Source organism: Ictalurus punctatus, chromosome 19 (assembly GCF_001660625.3).
Source record: "Ictalurus punctatus breed USDA103 chromosome 19, Coco_2.0, whole genome shotgun sequence".
Taxonomy (NCBI): Eukaryota; Metazoa; Chordata; class Actinopteri; order Siluriformes; family Ictaluridae; genus Ictalurus; species Ictalurus punctatus.
In genome coordinates, this window is record NC_030434.2 from 16,818,191 (window position 1) to 16,840,376 (window position 22,186).

The following is a 22,186-nucleotide window of genomic DNA, read 5'->3' on the forward strand; positions in this document are numbered from 1 at the left end:
TTGACAATGTCTGTAGTCCCATTTAGCAACTTGTTAGCAACTGCCTTTTTCAATACATGTAAAATCTTTTAAAAATCTAGTGATGGGCGCTTTCTTTATGAATCTTTTGTTTCGGATCAATGGTTTGGAGCATGTATCAAACTGGCCAAGTCATGTGATTTCAGCAAACAAGGCTTCATTACAACACACTGGCTACATTTACATGCAACCATATAATCTGATAGCAATCCGATTTAGGGCTCGATCGGACTGAAAAACCTTCATGTAAACACCTTTATTGATCCTAATGAAATTTCGGCCGGATTAGAAGGGGTGGTTTATTCCTTTTCTAATCCGATCAAGAGGGAAAAAATGACCATGTAAACGCTTTAATCCAATTAATTTCTTAATCAGATTCAAAAATACCTTGTGCACGTGCGCAGTGCAATGGTGTGTATGTTCATGTCTTACGTCTAAAATATGGCGTCCAGTGGAAAGAACTGGTCAATGGAGGAGACAAAATATTTGTTGAACATACAAAAAAAACCAAAAAGATTGTCATGAGACTGGACGGAAGAAAAGGTTGTAATAATGATCTCTTCAAAGAAGTGTTTGAGGAAATGCAGTTTGAAGGATTCAGTCAGTCAGTAGAACAAATTAAAATGATTAAGATTTGGGGGGGGGGACTGACAAATGTTTATATATGTCAACAAAGCAAAAAAAAAAAAATCCTATTAGGTCATTTAGTGTCATGTCCATGGCTTTCTTTCTCCGCTATTATATTGTTGGCATGACGACAGACACTGTGCGTTTACGCATAAACTTTGTTCGAATACATATAATGCATATATAAATGAATATTTAAATCGGAATTGCAATATTTAGGGAACATATAAACAGATCTGCAAACGGATTGAATTCATTCGGATTGACGAAAATGGGTGCATGTAAACATACCCAGTGTTTCGATACGGTTCGAAATGTTGATGGTTCGCCTCTAGGGGGTGTTGATCTCCAGGTAAAACAATGAATCAGTGTTTAATAGATAATTTGAACTGTTCTCCGGTCAGTTTTATTATGTAGGTTTACAAAACTGAAATGATTTAATAGTGTTTGTACTGATCCATGGTCAGTTCTCGCCTCAGGACGCCTTGTTAATCATCTGAGGTGAAATCCCACCAAATTTCCTGATAAAAATAAAAAAGACATGACCAGATGTTGTGGGTTATTACATATGCGAGAGAGAATTTAGACAGTTTATTATTTATTTATTTATTATGCGAACGAGAGAGAATATGAACATTTATTAATCTTCATTTTTCATGACCAAAATAACCTTTAGTTATTCACAGTGAGGAGCCTACAGGTTACAAAACCAAGCTCATGTAGTTGTCAGACAGAAAAAAAAGCCCCACAATAATAATTAAAAAAAAACACACACACACACATTTTTTAATGGCTCTTACAACGATGTGTTCATCCTTGTTTGACACAAACAACATGTAAGTTATAATTCGTCAACGCTTGTCTGAATCGTTGTCACGGTTAATTTGGATCAACACATGCAAGTGACCACTAGGTGGCACATTTGCTTGAACTGTTTCAGTATTCCTTGGAAGCCTCGCTCTGCTCACCTCTAAAAAAATCACGAGTCGGGTATTACTGCTGTATTTTATGTCGTAGAATAAAACGTGGAAATATTTTTGCGCTTTTGTTCAGCACAGACCTTATTTCAGGCTTTTAACTAAAATCCAATAAAAAAAAAACCACTGACAACGGACGATGGAAGGGCTAAAATGCTAACTCGTTTCCGGGTTTCGGCATTACAAAATGACGTCATCCCTTAACCACGGAATTCCCCGCAAAAGTGCGCCCTCTGCTAGACACATGTAAACACTGCGAATGATCTTGGGTTGCAAGGCTTGAATTAATTCACTTTGTAGATCACCATCTGCGTTACTTCATTTGTTCATTCATTCATTCATTCATTCATTCATTCCCCTGCTGAAAAAAAACATCATAGGAACCAGCACAGAAATTCTAATGGTTTCCTCTACAAATACCATTACAAACCATCAGCTGTTAAGAATTACCAATTGTCAAATGTGTTCTATTGGTCCTTACTCGTATACACAAGACATAACATTCCACCGATAGAAGGCAACAAATTACCAATAGAGACTCACAGGGACCATTAAAACTAATACAATTCCCATTATAACCATTAAAACCATTACACATTCTATGAGGGATTCTACTGTGGGGGTTTTTTCAGCAGGGTCATTCATTCATTCATTCATTGACATTAGCCACTTTATGCTGGAACCTGGATTCCATACTATGTAAACACATACACTCTAACCCTAGGAACCAGAGAACCCTGAGGAAACCCATGCAGCCAATGCGAGCACAGAAACTCCACGCAACTCCACATGTTTTAGTCAATAGTAAGGCATACTATGAGGCATTTTAAAATATTCATTTTTTTATTTATTGCAGAAGCATTACATTTTGAAATGATTGTGTTGAAATACATGTCTTAAACCAAGAACTAATCTAAGTCAATAAAATTAATGACAAGGGCAATTAATAAAAATTTAAAAAAAAAAAAAAATGTCGGCTGATTTTGTGAGGGTTCAACTGTTTGTTAAACACATTTATATTTATAATTTCAGTAAAAAACCAACCTGTTGAATGAAGAAAAGGATAAGCCTGCCAAAATTTACAATATGATCAACTTAAGAAGTGGCAAAAAAGTCATGCTCATTCTGCATTTGCTTTTGGAACAGGTCTTTGGCATATTTTATTGCTTGTTTTGTGTTTAGATATTTGTTCAGTAAAGCTTTGTAATGCGTTTCAGGGTGGCCATCCTTATTGTCTTCCTTCCATGTGAAGTAGACATTGGTTTTAGATATCTTCAGATTGTTAGCTAGCCACACCCAGAGTCTGGCACAGGGCAAGAGAGCCACAGCAAAGTAGATAGGGTCTTTCTCCATCACCTCACGGTAAGTTGCTAGATATTTCTTCATGGCTGGTGTTGGTTTGATAAAAGGTGTACCCTGTAGTCAAGAATATGTTATGAAATTTTAAAATAATGGAGATATCATGTATATAATGCAAGTATTGCAATATTTCAGCTCTTACCTGTAAGAAATATTGCTGATTTAACAAGTCCAGAAATTTCTTGTAACTTGTGTATCTTCTTGTCATGAAGTCTCTAATGTCGGTTGGTCTTCTGACCTTCTTTCTCATCATCTTCAGCATTTTGGTAACCCCTTGCACGTAGCTGATGTCCTGCAAAGTGAAGCTGACGTAGCGCTCAGCTTGCAGGTTGTTGGTTTGCATTTGCTGTAAGAAGTCGAGCTGGAGAGTCTTGTTTGCGATGTCCAAGTTCATATTCCAGAGATCCTCATAGACATCCTTGGATGCCAAACTGTAGCTACAACAATGCAGGTATATCATCTCAATATATTCCAGTGATATGCAGTATATTATACTTTACTTACTTTTGTTGTTATAATTAACTTCAGACTCCTTGCTCCCAAATAAACTCAAACCTCCCACAGTTACTGAATAATTTAAACTAAATCAATCAAATTGAGATGTTAAGGGATTCATTATACTGCTTCAAATTTATGAATACCTAAGCATTAGCAAAGATTAGAAACAAATATTTAAAATCAGTTCTTACCTCAAAGAGGAGAGGAAAAGTATGAATGACAGTGCAGCAGACATCATTGTTTTCATTCCACAGAGTTGTATATAATGCAACACTGTAATAGAAGTGGTCCACGTTCAGCAGCAACCCTTTCTTATATGAAGCTTAAAGATTTCGCAATATAAATGACACATGATTGCATGTTAAGATAAAAGAAAGTCGTGAAGTAATTGTTGAGTTGTCCAGCCTACATCTGAACCAATACATGTAAGGAGTCATGTAATGAGTCAATGTAATTTCCTATAAGTGTAGCAAAAGTTATGACCTCTAGCACTCACTTTAAATCTAACCAAATCAACTTTTGATATCTATCTAGCAGCAACCCTTTCTTTAATAAAGCTATGATTGGGCAATATAGAGTAGTGATTGAAAGTTTGTGAGCCCTTTAGAATTTTCTATATTTCTGAATAAATATGACCCATGTGACCTCTTGTGCAGCAATAACTGCAACTAAATGTTTCCAGTAACTGTTGAGCAATCCTGTACATCGGCTTGGAAGTACAAAATAACTGTACAGAATAACTCTGGGATGCTGGTGGGTTTTCTCACATGAACTGCTTGCTTCAGTTCCTTACACAATATTTTTTATTGAATTAATGTCAGGACTTTGACTTGGCCATTCCAAAACACTAATTTTATTCTTTAACCATTCTTTGGTATAATGACTTGTGTGCTTCGAGGGTTTTGGAAAGAAAAGGGAAGAGGGAAACAGGTCTGTAGTTGTCAACTGCAGCAGAGAAGAGAAGAAAAGGTTTTGAAGAGAGTACGGGCTAGGGTGTGATGTGCGAGCTGGACTGGAGGTTAGGGGGCAGATGCTGTCAAGAGAAGATGTTAGAGTGGAACATAGCATGTCAGTTGCGGTAATTAAGTCCAGTGAGGAGAGGTGGCTATCAGAGGGAAGTGAGGTTGTGACAATGGAGGAGGAGTGTGAGGGGGAAAGGGAGCGAAGATTGCGACGAAAGGAGATAGAAGGTGGAGAAAGTGAGGGGGGTGGGGGGAGAGAAATACAAAACTGGATAAATAAATGGTCAGAGGTGTGGAAAGGACCAGTAAGAAGATTTTGTGTGATGCAGTTACATGTGAGGATGAGGTTGAGCTGTTTGCCGGCTTTGTGGGTTGCTGGTGAGGCGAACTGCTTGAGGTCAAACATGGGGAGGAGTGCAAGAAAATCAGCTGCATGTGGCAGGTCTGGGTAAATGTTGAAGTCACTGAGGACCACGAGAGGAGTTCCGTCATCCGAGATGGCGGACAGTAGCATGTCAAACTCTTCGTTGAACTTCCCCAGTCGACCTCACGGACAATAAACAAGAAAGTGCATTTTGGCAGGGTCAGTAACTGTAACTGCATGCAATTCAAATGAAGTGTAGGAGCAAGGGGGAGAAAGACACGTAAATTTCCATGTTTTGGAGAGAAACAAACCTGTACCACCCCCTCGTCTGTTGGGACACGAGGTATGAGAGAAGTTGAAGTTGGAGGCTAGGGCAGCGGGTGTGGCAGTGTTCTCAGTATTGATCCAGGTCTCAGTCGGATCCATCACACTGAGGTTGCAGTCGGTGGCAAAGGCAGCTATGAAATCTGCCTTGTATACGGCAGATTGGCAGTTACAAAGTCCAATGAATATCGGAATTAGCTCTAATCTAGCAACGTGTAAACATCTCGTAGCAACAAGGAAGCGCTTCTATCTGACAACCGATGCTAAATCCAGTTTCAACTAAAAATCAAGAAAGAAACACTTCCCAGATAGCAAACACATTTGGGTCGATTCCGGTAGAAATGCGCCACTATAGGCTCAATGGGTGAAAAGGTAATTGCCCAGAGCCCTGCCGACTGTTCACACCACTTCTGGCCGACAGATGGTTTTTGCTATGTGAGCCAATCCCTGCTGAAAGCAGGTGTACTTGCGGCAGGTCCATACTCGGTGTATCTGTGTGTATCTAATTTCGGCCCGAGTTCGTTAAGTCACAGTCAGGCCACAGCTAGAATTAAGGAGCTCCGCTGCCTCCGGGGGTGTAGTTTTGGCGGTTAAATCAGCTACGATCCTCGAGGCTGCAGTCATTCTTCGTTTTCAATAGGAATCATTTCAGCTGAAGAACGTAAGTAATTTAATTGAGTCATTTCAGACTACAATATTGTTTGATGTTTAAAATGTCAGGAAGTTGTTGTTTTTTTTTTTTTTTTTAGAAAATACGACTAGAACATAACATCAGATGGTGTACTAGCAGCTAGCTAGCCGGCTAGGTAATTTAGCTAACGTTAATGACGTGTATAAGATGCAGGAGGACGTGACAAAGTACCCAAATTGTGTATTCATTCATGCAGTAGATCCTGATGGTTTTTTTATTTTCATTTTATGTCTTTATTTTTTGGATAGCTTATGCGCTAATCCTCGGGCAGAAAACTGGCATAAAGTTGGTTTGACACAGGACGGTCGATATTCGCAGATATGCGGAAATTAAGTGACCGTCTCTAAAGTTACATACGACGTTGTTAAACACGTTTCTAACTTCAATACCATTTGAAGGGAATGACTTACAGTCACACAAACAACTGTATAGTGTTCGACTAGGTGTCAGGTATGACGCACACCATTGTTCAGCTCAAAACTGGATTTCTTATGGTGTTTGTGCAATTCTTAGCTTTAGTCTAGCAACATACAAACATTTCTCTCATTATTCAATCCCTTCAGGATCACTCAATGTTTAAATGCAACTGTATTTTACAGACAGCTATAACGAGGGCAGGAGGAAGGCCAAAGAGGGCAGGACCTGGTCAGACCTCCAGTCAGATGTGGAAATGTCTGTGCAAAGATCACCAAGGTGTAAAACATACTGATATTTTTTGAGCACATCACTCTTACTATTCCTTGATGCTTTGAGGCCGTATTTAAAGTTGTATTTTCATGAACCGTTGTAGAATTTGGCAATATAGTCAATATTTTTGAAGTGTACATTTAGTTTTGATCAATTTCATTTTTTATTAGGAGGAGTGTCCGGAATGGCCCCCCGGAGGTCAGGAGCATTGTTTGTTCGACTCAGAGGATGTGTGCCACACCACCCAAACAAATTCTTAAACCTGCCCCCACTGTTAACTTCCCCACAGTCACCCCAAATGCCACTTTCACCCCTGTTCCCACCACCACTTTACCAGCAGCACACGGCTTGTTCACAGAGATGATACAGAACTGGCAGCTGATGGATGATACGCCATGTGACTGTATTCTTCTTTTAAATATTGTTTACTTCTTTATCATAGCCATGCTGAGGGAGGTGCCGACTAAATTAGTGATGGTGCTGGACCAACAAACTACTGAGATTGCTTCAACTACAGGAGGTCCAGGTGCAGTCTTTAAATATTGAGGAAGGTTTACTGCCCCTGCAAGACTTTCCTCAACTGCGTAGTATGGAGCAAAGGATACAACAGAGCCCAGATTACAAGCAAAAACTGGTGAGAATTTTTTTTCTTTTTTGTTGAAGACTTGCTTGCACAATTGCACAGCTATTGAAAGCATTAATTTTTTTCTCAAAATGACACACTCATACTCAAAGCACAACATTCAACACCACTTTGACATGAGGGAACAGTTATGATCTAATCTTTGGTAGAGGAGGAAAACATGGAAAACACATAGGGCAGGGTAACTGCAGGGAGTAGTGAGAAGCACTGACAGTTGACGAGGCAATACATGCTTATTAATTATTTATTTTTATATTATATTAATGTACTCCGATTTCCTCCCTCAGTCCAAAGACATGCATGGTAGGCTGATTGGCGTGCCTAAAGTGTCCGTAGTGTATGAATGGATGTGTGAGTGTGTCTGTGATTGTGCCCTGTCCAGGGTGTACCCCGCCTTGTGCCCCATGCTCCCTGGGATAGGCTCCAGGTTCCCCCGCGACCCTGAAGAAGGAGTAAGCAGTAGAAGATGGATGGATGGATTATATTAATGTTTTTTAAAAATCGGTTTCAGGTAAACTGGTTGGTGCTTATTGACGGGGCAGATGTGTGCAACTGCACCTGGTGCATATTGAAGCGGGTGATTGCCAACTCCCTGGCAAAGAACCTCAATTGGAGGAGAGTCAATGGAAAGACTTCACTGGCAACTCTCCAACTCGGAGAGGTCGTGACTGGTAAGTATATCTGTTTACATACAGAATTAGCTGTCTCTCCCAGATTATATGTAAGGAGTAATCTAAGGATAGGTGTGCATTAAATGATTTTAATGCATTATGTGGCTGCAAAGAACCACTTGTTCAAATAGATTAATGCACAGCTAGCCATGGATTATCGTTTATACTATGGTCTTTCCACAGTTATGAAGTTAAAGCTGTCATTGATTGTAGAGGCGCAAACTTTGATTAGAAGTTTAAAATGACCGTTAATTTCCATTAGTTAGGTTGTTAGATCTGGAATTTTGCCCGATATAAATCAGACACAGAGATAAAGTAGTGTAATAAGATTACATTTATTTGAATGAATTGAAAAATATCTATGACAGAGATTAAGCGTGTATGAATTACCTGCGTCATGTGTGACTCAGCAGTCAGTGTTGCATAGCAGTACTGTAGTAAAACTGAGAGTTGAATTACTTCAAAAACAGTCATATTACTACCTTAAATACTGTGGTGGGGTGCTTCACAGCTGGGTACGCCTCTTTAATTAGCAAAACAAAGTGTAATCACGTGAACGAGCAACTCCCGACTGAATATGAATATCGGAATTAGCTCTAATGTAGTGACGTGTAAACAGCTCGTAGCAACAAGCAAGCGCAGTTACAGCTTCTATCTGACATCCGGTGCTAAAACCAGTTTCAACTAAAAAAAACAAGAAAGAAACACTTACCAGCTACTGTTCGCCTGGGTGAATAAATGCTTTTGCTTGTATTTTTGAATTTTTTTAACAGCTTGTCACTGTTGTTCTGACACTGTTGTGACTTATATATTGTATTTCCTATCTATCTATCTATCTATCTATCTATCTATCTATCTATCCATCCATCCATCCATCCATCCATTCTATGTTTCTCCAAACATAACGCTTCTCATTTAAACCAAAAAGTTCTATTTTGGTCTCATCTATCCACAGAACATTTTTCCATCAGTTTTCTGGCTTGTCCACGTGATCTTGATGAGCAACAATGTTCTTTTTGGAGAGCAGTGGTTGTCTCCTTGCAATCCTGCCATGCATACTATTGTTCAGTGTTGTCTTACTTAATACTTTTATTAGGCCCACGTGTAGCTAGAAGTAATCTTTCTGATCACATGGTTACTCTGGATGGTCTTTCTGTTTCATCATGTACAGCAGTTAAAGACCTTGGAGTGATTATTGACTCCAGCCTATCATTTGATGCTCATGTAGATAATATTACTAGGATCGCCTTCTTTCATCTCAAAAATATTTCTAAAATAAGAAACATATTGTCACTACATGATGCGGAAATACTAGTTCATGCATTCGTCACCTCTAGATTAGATTACTGTAATGCCATACTGTCTGGATGTTCCAGTAGGAATATAAATAAGCTCCAGTTAGTCCAGAATGCAGCTGCTAGAGTCCTAACTAGAACTAGAAGATACGACCATATCACACCGATATTATCAATACTTATGTCTTCTAATGAATGTACACGTGTATATTTATATTTTTTTTAAAGAACATCAATTCCGTCCATTATTTTTGCTCTTATGCAAGTATTTTTTTAAAAAAAAAACAAACAATGTACCCGTGTTAATTAAAGTCCTATATTGGTCAGAATAATTGGAACAGAACCAGGATTTCCCCAAGAGTAAGGGCATAAAACAGAGAATACATTGGCTAACGGTCATCTTAATACTCTCAGTCTGAAGTAACAAGTCCAGAAATTTCCTGTAACTTGTGTATCCAACAACCTGGATCAATACTGAGAACACTGCCACACCCGCTGCCCTAGCCTCCAACTTCAAATTATCCCATACCTCGTGTCCCAACAGATGAGGGGGTGGTACAGGTTTGCTTCTCTCCAAAACATGAAAATTTACGTCTTTCTCCCCCTTGCACCTACACTTTGAATTGCATGCAGTTAGAGTTACTGACCCTGCCAAGATGCACTTTCTTGTTGTTTATCGTCCGCCAGGTCAACTGGGGAAGTTCAACGAAGAGTTTGACATACTACTGTCCATAATCCCGGATGACAGAATGATCATTTGATCATGTTGAAGTCATCGTTGACTTCAACATTCACCTAGACAAGCTGAGCTGATTTTCTTGCACTCCTCCCCACGTTTGACCTCAAGCAGTTTGCCTCACCAGCAACCCACAAAGCCGGCAAACAGCTCGACCTCATCCTCACACCTAACTGCATCACAGACAAACTTATTACTCCTCTCCACACCTCTGACCAGTTCTTTATCCAATTTTCTATTTCTCTCCCCCCACCCCTCTCACTTTCAGAGATTGATTGATAGTATAGAAGATGCTAATCTTAAATGTAGCGGTAAGTCCAATGTCTAGGAGCCACCACTGCAAATGCCCCATCACCACTAAATTTTAATCTGGTCCTAGGAACATCTAAAATCATCTGACTTGATAACCATAGAGTACTCTGTGGTTTATGTATATGAACAAGATGCACTAAATATGGAGCAGCCAAATTGTGTAACGCTTTATAAATATACTTTTAGAAAGTATATATGCTTTTTACTTTATATACTAGCTGGCAACCAGTGAAGTGAGGCTAAAATAGGTGTTACATGCTGCTTCTTATGAGTACCTGTTAAAAGTCTAGCAGCAGCAGTGTTCTGGACCAATTGAAGACAATTTCATTTTAATTTATTTATTCATTTTCATATGATACATTTACATGTGATTCATATTCATGTGATTCATTTACATGTGATTCATTTACTGATTTGCTTCTCTTTAAATCCAGTTTTAGACTGTGATATTACAAAGGTCTTTCCAGATTATTACTTGCCACACTGTATGAGATAACCCCAGTAAAATTGCCTGAATTCTATAATATAATTTGTTCACCATGTTAGGTTTGAATCCATTGAAACAGATTTACAATTGACTAACATTACTCCGTTCCAGTTCACATCCTTCAAAGCATTGGCATGTTTTGTTTACTCTCACAATTCCCCAAACACACACACACCCAAAGTCTCCATAAATTTTTTTTTTAAAAATGAGACAGCAGTGTTCCCCACAATAACCAAAAGTTGTCCACAATGTGACAACAACTCGGAGAGTAAGCTGAACTAACCAACAAAATTACCAAGACAAAAAGTTCCAGTAAGAGAAATTGAACACAGTTTAACAGTGATTGGCTCACACCCACATACAGAGAATTACAATAATCCAGTCTAACAGAGATGAAAGCATGAATAATCTTCTCAAAATTACTAGATGACAAAAATGGTTTAACCTTTGCTATTTGTCTCAGATAAAAGAAACAGGATTTGACCACAGAATTAATGTTTATCAAATTTTAGAGAGTCATCAAACTGTACACCATGAGTCTTTACCACTTGTTTACAAAAGTGGGCCAAATTGCCCAAATCAGAAAAAAATTGGGGGTCAGGAGCCCCAAAGTAGATAATTTCAGTTTTGCTTTCATTTAAATTTAAGAAATATAGCGACATCAATGATTTAACTTCATGTAGACGATCCAATAATGACTTAATTGAACTCCTATCCTGTCTCTGTAAAGGCTGGACAACTACACAGGGTTCAAACACTTTCAAGCACATGATAAGAGACGCATGCTTGGATTGCATTTTATCAGATGTCGCATATTACCCGGAATAAATTTCCAGTATTTGTAATGTCTCATCTGTGCCAGGAAACAAAACAAAAAGAAAGTACTGAAGTAATTGTGGAGTTGTCCACCATAATCTGACTCAATTCAAATGTAATTTCATTGTATGTCCTAAGACTGAAAATGTAGCAATAATTATGACCTCTAGTACTCACTCTAAATCTAACCACTCAATTTTTGATATGAGATTTTAAATGTATAATATTTATAATGTATAGTTTATGAACTCCATTAATGTATCGAAATAAATTCTATCTATCTATCTAACATCTACAGTGGTGATTGAAAGTTTATGAACCCTTTAGAATTTTCTATTTTTCTGCATAAATATGACCTAGAACATCATTAGATTTTCACCCAGGACCTACAAGTAGATAAAGAGAACCCATTTAAACAAATGAGACAAAAAATATTATACTTATTTATTGAAAATGATCTAATATTACATATCTGTGAGTGGCAAAAGTATGTGAACCTTTGCTTTCAGTACGGTGTGACCCGCTTGTGCAGCAATAAATGCAACTAATTGTTTCTGGTAATGCTTGATCAGTCCTGCGCATTGGCTTGGAGATTTTAGCCCATTCCTCAGAACACCTTCAGCTATGGGATGTTGGTGGGTTTCCACACATGTTACACACACGCTTGTTTCAGGTACTTCTACAACATTTCTATTGAGATAATTTCAGAACATGACTTGGCCATGGATTGCCCAAGCTTGTAGCATCATACTCAAAGACTTGAGGCTGTAATTGGTGCCAAAGGTTCTTCAACAAAGTATTGAGCAACGGCTGTGAATACTTATGTACATGTGGTTTTTTTGTTTTTTATTTTTTAATAAATTTGCAAAGATTTCAAACAAACTTCTTTCACGTTGTCACTATGGGGTATTGTTTGTAGAATTTTGAGGAAAATAATTAATTTAATCCATATTGGAGTAAGGCTGTAACATAACAAAATGTGGAAAAAGTGAAGCGCTGTGAATACTTTCCGGATGCACTGTCATTACATTATATAAGTCACACCAGTGATGGAACAACAGTGACAAAACTTTGTATTGAATTCATAATGAGATGGTTTTATATTCGTGCTGCTGAAGGTAACAGTGGCAGCCAAAATGATTGTAATAAGAAATGCTACAAATGCGTCTTCTAATGAATGTACACATTTATATTTATTAAAAACACCAATAAATAAGTGGGTTGATTGTGTGATACTGCTCGTCAATGTCAATGCCCCTGTTGTGTACTTTGTCCCAGTTACATAAGCAGTTAGCGGTGCGAACATTAGCCACAAGCTAGTCGTTGTAGAGAAAACGTTAGCAGGAAACTATCATTTTTTTCTGAATAACATGGCTCTACGTGCGGCGGACAGACTGAAAGTTGTCCTGAACCACCTGGACCGTTCTGGTGTTGCCGTAGTATCCTTTTATGCTTCGGCTAATGTGTTTACGCGGGGCTTCTTCAGGCAACGGGGCGGAAAACTCGCACAGGGTCCATGCGTGTTGTCCGGGGACAGATACGCACCAGAGCTCGAGGCTTGGAGAGGCCGGTTATGCAAGAAAAGTCCAGAAAGTGCATTTTACCGTATAACTGTAGCCTTTGGCATTATAGCAATTTCGTCTAAATAGACAGGGTTTTTCTTAGAACATAAATTCCGTCCTTTATTTTTTGCTCTTATGCAAGTATTTTGAGAAAAAAAAATGTACCCGTGTTACTTAAACTCCCATATTGGTCAGAATAAGTGGAACAGAACCAGGTTTCCCCAAGAGTAGGGGCATAAAACAGAGAATGCATTTGGCTAACGGTCATTTTAATACTCTCAGTCTGTCAGAAATACACCTAATTGTAACGTGACGCACTTAAATTACTTAAAATAATGTTTTAAATGTTTTCTAACGCTTCAGGATGTTAAAATCTAAACAGAAAAAATGGGACATCTAACTAATATTCTGGGACAGTTCAGGGATATGGGGACCTTGTGTACTTGAATACTTGATTATTTGAGCCTAGATTAAAAACTAGTAAAATTCTGAGTTATTTTATTGTTTACATGATTGAATATTAGGTTATTGATTAATTAAACTTCCAAATGTTTTAATCAAACTGACTTATTTCACAGAGGCTGTTAGATTGAACTTTTAATATTAAAAGGCTAATTTTGTATTGTTTTGTTGTTTGAATTGGCAGAAGCAAAAACTAGATGTTGGTAAATCTTTAAATAGACTTAAGTGAATAACATTAACTTCGAATAACATTTAACTTAGAAAGCACATGAGCAAGGCATGGAGAATTGACATAAGTCATATTTAGGATTTTCTCAACCAAATCCATGACTATCCCAGATGACCTATTGAGCTGATCACCAGATATGGGCAGGAGAAATGGTGGTAGAGGTCTTGTCTGTGAGTGATATTTCCATTTTCCCTTCTGTTATGAGTAGACATTGATTTTCCTTAAATACTTGTAATAAAGCGCACATCCTTTACATCTGCACAAAACCTGTCACATCACCACCCTGAAGCACTACAGTAAGTACCTCTCTTGTTGTGACGAATATCATGTCATAAAACATAAGCTGTTTTTTCTCCTTTGTGATGATCATTCACATCCACTGTGTTATTTTGGCTGTAGGTACACCTTTGATACAGACGTGCTGTCTCCAGAACAAAGACTTGCTTATGAAGAAAATGGCTTCATTTTGATCAAAAACCTGGTTTCTGAGGAGGACATCAATAGATTTAGGCAAGAGTGTCACTCCACAAGCACACTACATATGATTACTCAAGCTACTCTTTGTAGTGTCAGCTCTTTCTTAATTAAGGTTGGTAACGTGTTCCACTGGGGTCAGCAGGAACAGGATATACCAGTTCTGAAACACATTGTTCGCAGTATTGTAACTTACATTACTTAGAAATGCTTGGGTTTTGCAGAGAAGTGTTTGTGACAGGCTGTGTGTCAGCCAACTGAAGTGTAGTATCTCAGGCCTTACTAAGTGGGGTGATTGTGTCAGGATTGTGATCATCTGACACACAGTGGTGCATGAAAGTTTGTGAACCATTTAGAATTTTCTATATATCTGCATAAATATGACCTAAAACATAATCAGATTTAAAAGTAGACAAAGAGAATCAAATGAAACAAATTAGACAAAAAAAAAAAAAAAAAGTACTTGGTCATTTATTTATTTAGGAAAATGATCCAATATTACATATCTGTAAGTAATCAAAAGTATGTGAACCTCTAGAATTAGCAGTTAATGTAAAGGTGAAATTAGAGTCAGGTGTTTTCAATTAATGGGATGACAATCAGGTGTGAGTGAGCACCCTGTTTTATTTAAAGAACAGGGTTCTATCAAAGTCCGATCTTCTTCCAAAGGAGATTTTTGAGGCCCTCAGAAAAGGAGTTGTTGATGCTCATCAAGCTGGAAAAGGTTACAAAATCATCTCTTTAGAGTTTGGACATCACCAATCCACAGTCAGACAGACAAATGGAGGAAATTCAAGACCATTGGTGGTCAAACAACAAAGATCACTCCAAGAGCAAGTATAATAGTCTGTAAGGTCACAAAGGTCACAGCATCCAAACATACCAGTTCACCACAACACTCTATGCCTATGAGTCCTGTAGATCTGCTCCTTTACCTAAGAACAAAAATTGACATAAAGCTTGATTAAACAAGTATGTCTTCAGCCTGGACTTAAACACTGAGACTGTGTCTGAGTCCCGAACACTAATTGGAAGGCTGTTCTGTAAATGTGGGGCTTTGTAAGAGAAAACTGATCCCCCTGCTGTAGCCTTCATTATTCAAGGTACCAACAAATAGCCTGCACCTTTTGATCAAAGTATGTGTGGCGGATCATAAAAGACCAAAAGTTCGCTCAGTTTCTGTGGCGCACGACCATTTAGTGCTTTATAGGCCAATAGTAGTATTTTATAATCAATGTGAAATTTTACTGGGAGTCAATGCAGTGTGGATAATATAGGGGTGATGTGGTCATATCTTCTGGTTCTAGTAAGGACTCTTGTTGCTGCATTCTGGACAACTGTAGCTTGTTTATATTCCTACTGGAACATTCAGACAGTAAGGAATTACAATAATCCAACCTAGAGGTGATGAAAGCATGAACTAAATTTTCTGCATCGGGTAGTGACATTATATTTCTTATCTTAGCTATATTTTTGAGATGAAAGAAGGCTATCCTAGTAATATTATCTACATAGGCGTAAAATGAAAGACTGGAGTCAATAATCACACCAAGGTCTTTTACTGCTGCACATGATGAAACATAAAGGCCATCCAGAGTTACTATGTAATCAGAACAGCAGTGGTGTGTCCATGGCAGGGTTGCATGGAGAAACTGACTGCTCTCCAAAAAAACATTGCTGCCCTAAATCATGTGGACAAGCCAGAAGGCTAATGGAAAAATGTTTTGTGGACGGATGAGACCAAACCTTTTTGGTTTAAATAAGAAGGGTTATGTTTGGAGAAAGGAAAACACTGCATTCCAGCATAAGAACCTTATCCTATCTGTGAAACATGGTGGTGGTGGTGGTGGTAGTATCATAGTTTGGGCCTGTTTTGCTGCATCTCAGCCAGGACCGCTTGCCATCATTGATGGAACAATGAATTCTGAATTATACCAGCGATTTCTAAAGGAGAATGTCAGGATATCTGTCCATGATAAATAAAATGAGCCAAAGCACACAAGTCATTCTAACAGGGAATGGTTAAAGAAGAATAAAGTCAATGTTTTGGAATGGCCAAGTCAAAGTCCTGACCTTAATCCAATAGAAATGTTGTGGAAAGACCTGTAGCAAACAGCTCATGTGAGGAAACTCGCCAACATCCCAGAGTTGAAGCTGTTCTGTACTGAGGAACGGGCTAAAATTCCTCCAAGCCGATGTGCAGGACTGATCAACAGTTACAGGAAATATTTAATTGCAGTTATTGAGGGTCACACCAGATACTGAAAGCAAAGGTTCACATACTTTTGCCACTCACAGATATGTAATATTGGATAATTTTCAATAAATAAATGACCAAGTATAATATTTTTGTCTCATTTGTTTAATTGAGTTCTCTTTATCTAACTGTAGAACTTAGAAATCTGACGATGTTTTTGGTGATATTTATGCATAAATATAGAAAACTTTCAAGCAGCACTGTAATGGAAATTTTCATGACAGGAAAAGTCTGACCAAGATTACCTTTAATTTTGTAACCTTTATGGTGAACACAAGGTGGCAGAAGAATAGTTGTTTATCAGATTACAAACTCTGGAGTCTCACAAACTCTCACTTACAAAACTGGGCTTGTATTCCAGAGTGAAAATAGCTGACCCACCCATAAAAAGGTTCTTAACATACCTGTTTTTTGTTTATTAATAATCTTGAATGTATATAAATAAGGTCTTGATTATCATTGTATCTATAAGAAAGCTGGTGGAATGTATAAGGGAAGGGGGAAAGCGAAAGTTTTCATAATGTGTATACACTGTAGTTAGATAAAGTTAGATAATTAGACAATTAGATAAAGTTAGGGAATGTTGATTCAGACCATTTCACAAACTACAAGAGTCAGCTAATTGTGCATCACAGACCATTTGCACACAGATTAAGTGATAATAGTTTCACTTAACAGAAGCAAGGTTCCTTTGTTTCTACATGGATGCAGTGATGTACGTTTTCAGTACCTGTAGAGATTTTACATTTTTTTCTCGATTTTACTTTGTAAATCCTAATGTGTGCATGGAAATGCTCATTTTATGCAAAATGCCATGTTTATAAATGTGATGCCTGACCTGTAAAACAACTATATTTCATGACTCAATGTGTGTGTGTGCACCTGCAGGAAAGAGTTTGAGTGTATTTGTAAAGGAGACGTGAACATTCCTGGCTTGCTGGTTATGAGAGACGTGTCCATCGCGAAGTCTGAGTTCGTGCAGGGGGAGAAGGCTGTGACTAAACTTCAGGACTTCCAGGAGGACCCAGAGCTGTTCCGCTATTGCACTCTGCCTCAGGTCCACACAAACACTATAACATTTGCACATCCAGTAGGTTAAGGCAAACAAAGCTTTAGGCATTGTAACAAATTTGGCTTGTACTTGTAACAGATTCTAAAATATGTTGAGTGTTTCACGGGCCCCAACATCATGGCTATGCACACCATGCTCATCAACAAACCCCCTGATACAGGTAACATATACACACATACTAACTTGTGCATCAATCTTTTGATTAAGATGTAATCTCCGAGCAATAGTGCAGAGCTTTACATGCTGTGTCTCAGGAAAGAAGACCTCTCGCCACCCCATGCACCAGGACCTGCACTACTTCCCATTCCGGCCAGCTGATCGCATTGTGTGTGCTTGGACAGCAATGGAGAAAGTAAGCCGCCAGAATGGCTGCCTGGTAGTGTTGCCTGGCACTCACAAGGGCACCCTGCAGGAGCACAACTACCCAGAGTGGGAGGTGAGGAAAAGGGACAAACTTTGGAAGGGCAGTGGTAAGCACGAGTAGCTGAATAATTAAGTACTTGTTATATAACTTCCTACATGAGCAGTAAAATGCTGCTTAGTTTTTGCAAATTAATTGTCTTCAACCTATAAAAAAAAAACAGGCTAATCACTTACTTTCCATTACAATGTAAATTAATGGCATGACACAGTCACATGTCTACCTCATAGGGCTCCTATTGGCCTGCAGTAATGGAGACAAGTGCATTCAAACGAAGTCAAGATCTGCAATACGTTAATCTTAAGCCAAGCTCACACTGTACGATTTTGGCCACGATTTGGTCGTCTGAGACAAATTTTGAGACTCCTAAAAGATAATATAATCCTAGGCCAAAATCTGTAGTATTTGATTGCTAATTTGACGTGTTCTGCGACAGCCAATTAACGGCCGTTGCGATCAAATTTTTCCTCCAATTAAATTCTGTCAGTGTCAGAAGATCTGAGGCACAGTCCTGTAGTGTGGCTGCTCCTCCTCCGTATGAGTCTGCTTGCGTGCGTCCGTTTTTCACGTCTTTACTGGCATACAGTTTGACATTAATGACAAATGAGATCCTACAGTGTGACCTGGCTTACAGCCGGGATTGTGTTCGTACAGTCTGACAAGCAACAAGTCAACAAAGGACTATTAAAAATCGCACAGTGCACCCAGCTTTAGTAAAAATAGAGAGAATATTGGGGGTACAGTTACACCTTGGCAATACAACCCACATTACTATGTGTTCTTCCACAGGTAGCTCAAACAGCTTTTTTGTACCAAAGAAGCCAAAATTCCAAAAGTGTACATAGTGTAGCTTTAAATATTAAGTGGTTGATCACTCGTTTGTCTCGGAGTGTGTGTGAATGATGTTCCCTCTGAACACATAAAGCTCCTTTCTTTGCTCTCTACTCAGGGAGGTGTTAACAAGATGTACCATGGCATTCAAAACTACAACCCCAGCCATCCCAGAGTGCACTTGGAAATGGGAACAGGAGACACCGTGTTTTTTCATCCTTTGCTTATCCACGGCTCAGGAATGAACCGAACACAGGGCTTTCGAAAGGTAAAGACGGTTCTTGGATTGAATCTGATATTCTGCATTGTCCACTTTTATTTTAGTTTATTTCCCATTTCATATCCAGTGTGCTACAGCAAAATGTCAAATGTACTTACTGGAACATTTCTATCATATCTATTATCTGTGGTGCAGTCCAATGCTTATTGGAGCTCATAAGCTGCTCAGTTGTCTTCAGTTTCATTAAAACAGGGGTAAAGTAAGTCCAAAGTGACTTACAAATGAGGAAATATGAGCAAAGCAATATATCAAGCAGAGAACAATACTATACAAGTAGTGCTACCATACAGTATTTTTATTTGAGTGCTAGAAGAGCAAAGTGTACAGTGTAAGAGCAGGTGTAAGTACTTTTTTGTTGTTGTTGAGTTATTGAGTTCATTCCACCGCTGAGGGACAGTCAGTTTAAAGGTTTTTTTTTAAAAGGTATTTTAAGTAATCTTTCATAATCAAATGAAAAATGTCTTTTTTGTTGTTGTTGTTGCTAGAAACATTAAAGAAGACACATTTGAGTGTGTGATGAAATTTGTTTCCTCAGCTGATACTGTTTGTGGAGATGAGACCAGTCAGATTTATTTGTACAGTGATGCTCATGAATACATGACGGCACTAAAGTCCTATCTACTTCACTTTTAGCAGAAACATTTCACTCAGTAAGGCAAAGTTGTCAAGCCTGTTTCTTTAATATAATGGATGTTTGAGAGGAATATCAATTTTCATTTTGTTTGTGGTAAACTGGGTCTATACACTGGTACACTTCACTACAAACTGAGCCAGTTCACTCCGTTTTATATGTAATCAATGAAACGTGTGTGTGTGTGTGTGTGTGTATGTATATGATTTAGGCCATCTCCTGTCATTATGCCAGTGCTGATTGTCACTACGTTGATGTGAAAGGAACAACCCAGGAGAACATCAGTAAGGAGGTGGAAGAGCTTGCTCGCAAAAGAATTGGGAGTGATATCACTGTTTCCTTTCAGGTTGGTTTCCTGGGCCACACTGAGCATAGCCTGAGTGTGTGGCACACCCAGGTGTAGTATAGTGTTTATTGCTTTATTGATGTATCATGGGTGTCATCTCACCTTGTGATATTTTGTGCTTGCAGGACTCCTGGGCACTTAGGGGACGCTTGGTCCAAGGAGACAGAACATCACTGTGATCCTTATTTCCTGCTCCAGTGTCTGTAAATCACAGCAGAAACACGCACCCAGAACAATAACTGATGGTATTAAACAATGTGTAATGATGCTGTCTAGGAAGCAATGATTTAAACAATAAAGTTATTTAAATGCTGGAGTAATAGTGTAGGAAATAGGCACAAAACTACATAGGGTTCAAATTTCAAAGGTACACTAAATATCTGTAATTGTATTTGAATATATTTTCTAACATGTAGAAAAAAGGCCTGATGTTCAACAGAGAGCTTAAAGTACGTCTGAGAGCTTTTAATGGTAAAGAGAATTTTGTGCCTTCTTTAATCAGACAGTCAACTCTAAGCTGAATGTAATCTGTTTGCCATAGACAAAATGGTTTCTGTTTAAGTACATTGTGCAAGTTTAAACCGAAAGCATGGGCCGGTTGAGAAATGCTGCTAATTTTAGCTTCACATAGTTATGCTCGGAGTAAGCAAATTAGAAAATTTAACCATGAATATATGTATATATATATATATATATATATATATATATATATATATATATTTACATTTTTAAAGTGTTTTAAATGCTTTGTAATTAAATTATAAAGTTTATAGTGTAATGTATTATACAATTATTGTGTTCATTTAAATGAAACATTAATATGGAGCTTGGAAGTTGACTGAAGTATTTGAATAAGAATTTATTAAAATTTTAATTATATACAATGGCCCCGAAAATATTTGGACATTTAAGCTACACTTACAAATGTATGAATTTCACTGCATTAGAAAACATGTCAAACCAAATGGCATTTATTTTAAATAAAGTTACTGTAAGGATAAAGCAAATAACAGCTTTATCTTCACTTTTCCTCCGTCAGCCTTTCTTGCCTCTGCTTCATTTACTCTAAAGAAAAACTAGCACATGTGGGTTATCACTGAGTGTATACAGCGCCAGAGAGTCTAAATGAACACACTGGCAACCAGAGCAGTTCAAAGAGATGTCTGATTTATTCATAGAATAACAGAGGCTTTTATAGGTACAAATAGCCATGCATAGGCGTACTGCTGTGTGGAAATAATATGGCAGTTGAACTGTCTGGCCACATACATGAAAAACATCTTAGGCAATACAAGAATGTACAGCAGTTGTTGAACATATATGGTGTAGTTTGCTTACAGAAAAGAGGAAGTACCTATGGTGACATGTTAAACTGGCACGTGCACATCAGACAGATTTTGTAAAGTTCATGAGACAGAAATTAAACTATAACCTAAACATACTTATACATATCTGAGGGAATAGAGAGTTTCCAACAGCACACTTTTCAAGCAAAACACATCCCAAAAATAGAATATTATGTTTAGAAATGTAAAAAATAAAAGATATACTAGTCATAAGGAGACAAAAAGTATTTGGACATGTAATCCTTTTCTGGTTGTCATGTCATGATCTACCCCATGCGGTTACCCTGCTAAGGGAACATGTCTGAAATTGAAGGTAACTGACTACATACACCCACTATAATTTGTCTTGGGACCAGCTGGTTAAAGGTAATTTTTAAAAACGGCTAGGAAGGGGGAGATACATTTTGAGAAAAGGTCCAGCATAATCAATTTGCACAAAGAAGGACACCCTATTGGCTAGATCAGCAAAACTGGTAAAAAATTCAAAGACCATGTACAGGCAGAAAAACCACCAGCAGACTGGACAGGGTAATTGAGTAAAATCAAGAAAAAACGGCAAGAAACAGCAGCAAGGATTGCTTAAGACATCAATAAGAAAGACCAGATACAGCTAGAACACAAACTAGTCGAAACATGATCAAGGAGCATGGTTACAGAGGGAGAGAAATGCAGAGGAAACCATTCATCAGCCACACTAATAAGAACATAAGGTTGCAAAAGAACATACAGAAAGACAGCAGGTTCTGAAGAAGTCCAAATGCAAGGAATGCAGTACTTATGGATGTTATCTAACTCTTATTTGTCTAAA

General features: G+C 38.1%; 2 protein-coding genes across 2 annotated transcripts; one reads left to right on the forward strand and one right to left on the reverse strand.

Annotated features, from left to right (window-relative positions):
* Positions 1-2,591: 2,591 nt before the first annotated feature.
* On the reverse strand, positions 2,592-4,970 carry LOC108279818 (uncharacterized). Its single transcript, XM_017494310.2, has 4 exons — positions 4,775-4,970; positions 3,671-3,752; positions 3,124-3,418; positions 2,592-3,038 (listed from the first exon to the last, which is right to left on the reverse strand). Exons 1-4 carry the CDS (start codon positions 4,953-4,955, stop codon positions 2,718-2,720), a joined length of 879 nt encoding a protein of 292 aa, XP_017349799.2. The 5' UTR covers positions 4,956-4,970; the 3' UTR covers positions 2,592-2,717.
* A 7,776-nt stretch (positions 4,971-12,746) lies between these two features.
* phyh (phytanoyl-CoA 2-hydroxylase) lies at positions 12,747-21,070 on the forward strand. The gene is made up of 9 exons (XM_017494777.3): positions 12,747-12,906; positions 13,961-14,016; positions 14,120-14,230; positions 17,340-17,508; positions 17,602-17,683; positions 17,778-17,959; positions 18,894-19,043; positions 19,898-20,032; positions 20,158-21,070. Exons 1-9 carry the CDS (start codon positions 12,838-12,840, stop codon positions 20,209-20,211), a joined length of 1,008 nt encoding a protein of 335 aa, XP_017350266.1. The 5' UTR covers positions 12,747-12,837; the 3' UTR covers positions 20,212-21,070.
* Positions 21,071-22,186: the final 1,116 nt, after the last annotated feature.

What these genes read in the sequence shown, in the direction of transcription:
- LOC108279818 (XM_017494310.2), bottom strand. Translation starts at nt 4,955, where the DNA reads ATGCTACTGTCCGCCATCTCGGATGACGGAACTCCTCTCGTGGTCCTC. An exon ending in GCTCAACCTCATCCTCACAT is followed by an intron (nt 3,753 to 4,774) that starts GTAACTGCATCA and finishes CTTCTATTACAG; the next exon opens with TGTTGCATTATATACAACTC. An exon ending in ATCAGCAATATTTCTTACAG is followed by an intron (nt 3,039 to 3,123) that starts GTAAGAGCTGAA and finishes TCTTGACTACAG; the next exon opens with GGTACACCTTTTATCAAACC.
- phyh (XM_017494777.3), top strand. Translation starts at nt 12,838, where the DNA reads ATGGCTCTACGTGCGGCGGACAGACTGAAAGTTGTCCTGAACCACCTG. An exon ending in CACCACCCTGAAGCACTACA is followed by an intron (nt 14,017 to 14,119) that starts GTAAGTACCTCT and finishes TTTTGGCTGTAG; the next exon opens with GTACACCTTTGATACAGACG. An exon ending in CAACAAACCCCCTGATACAG is followed by an intron (nt 17,684 to 17,777) that starts GTAACATATACA and finishes GCTGTGTCTCAG; the next exon opens with GAAAGAAGACCTCTCGCCAC.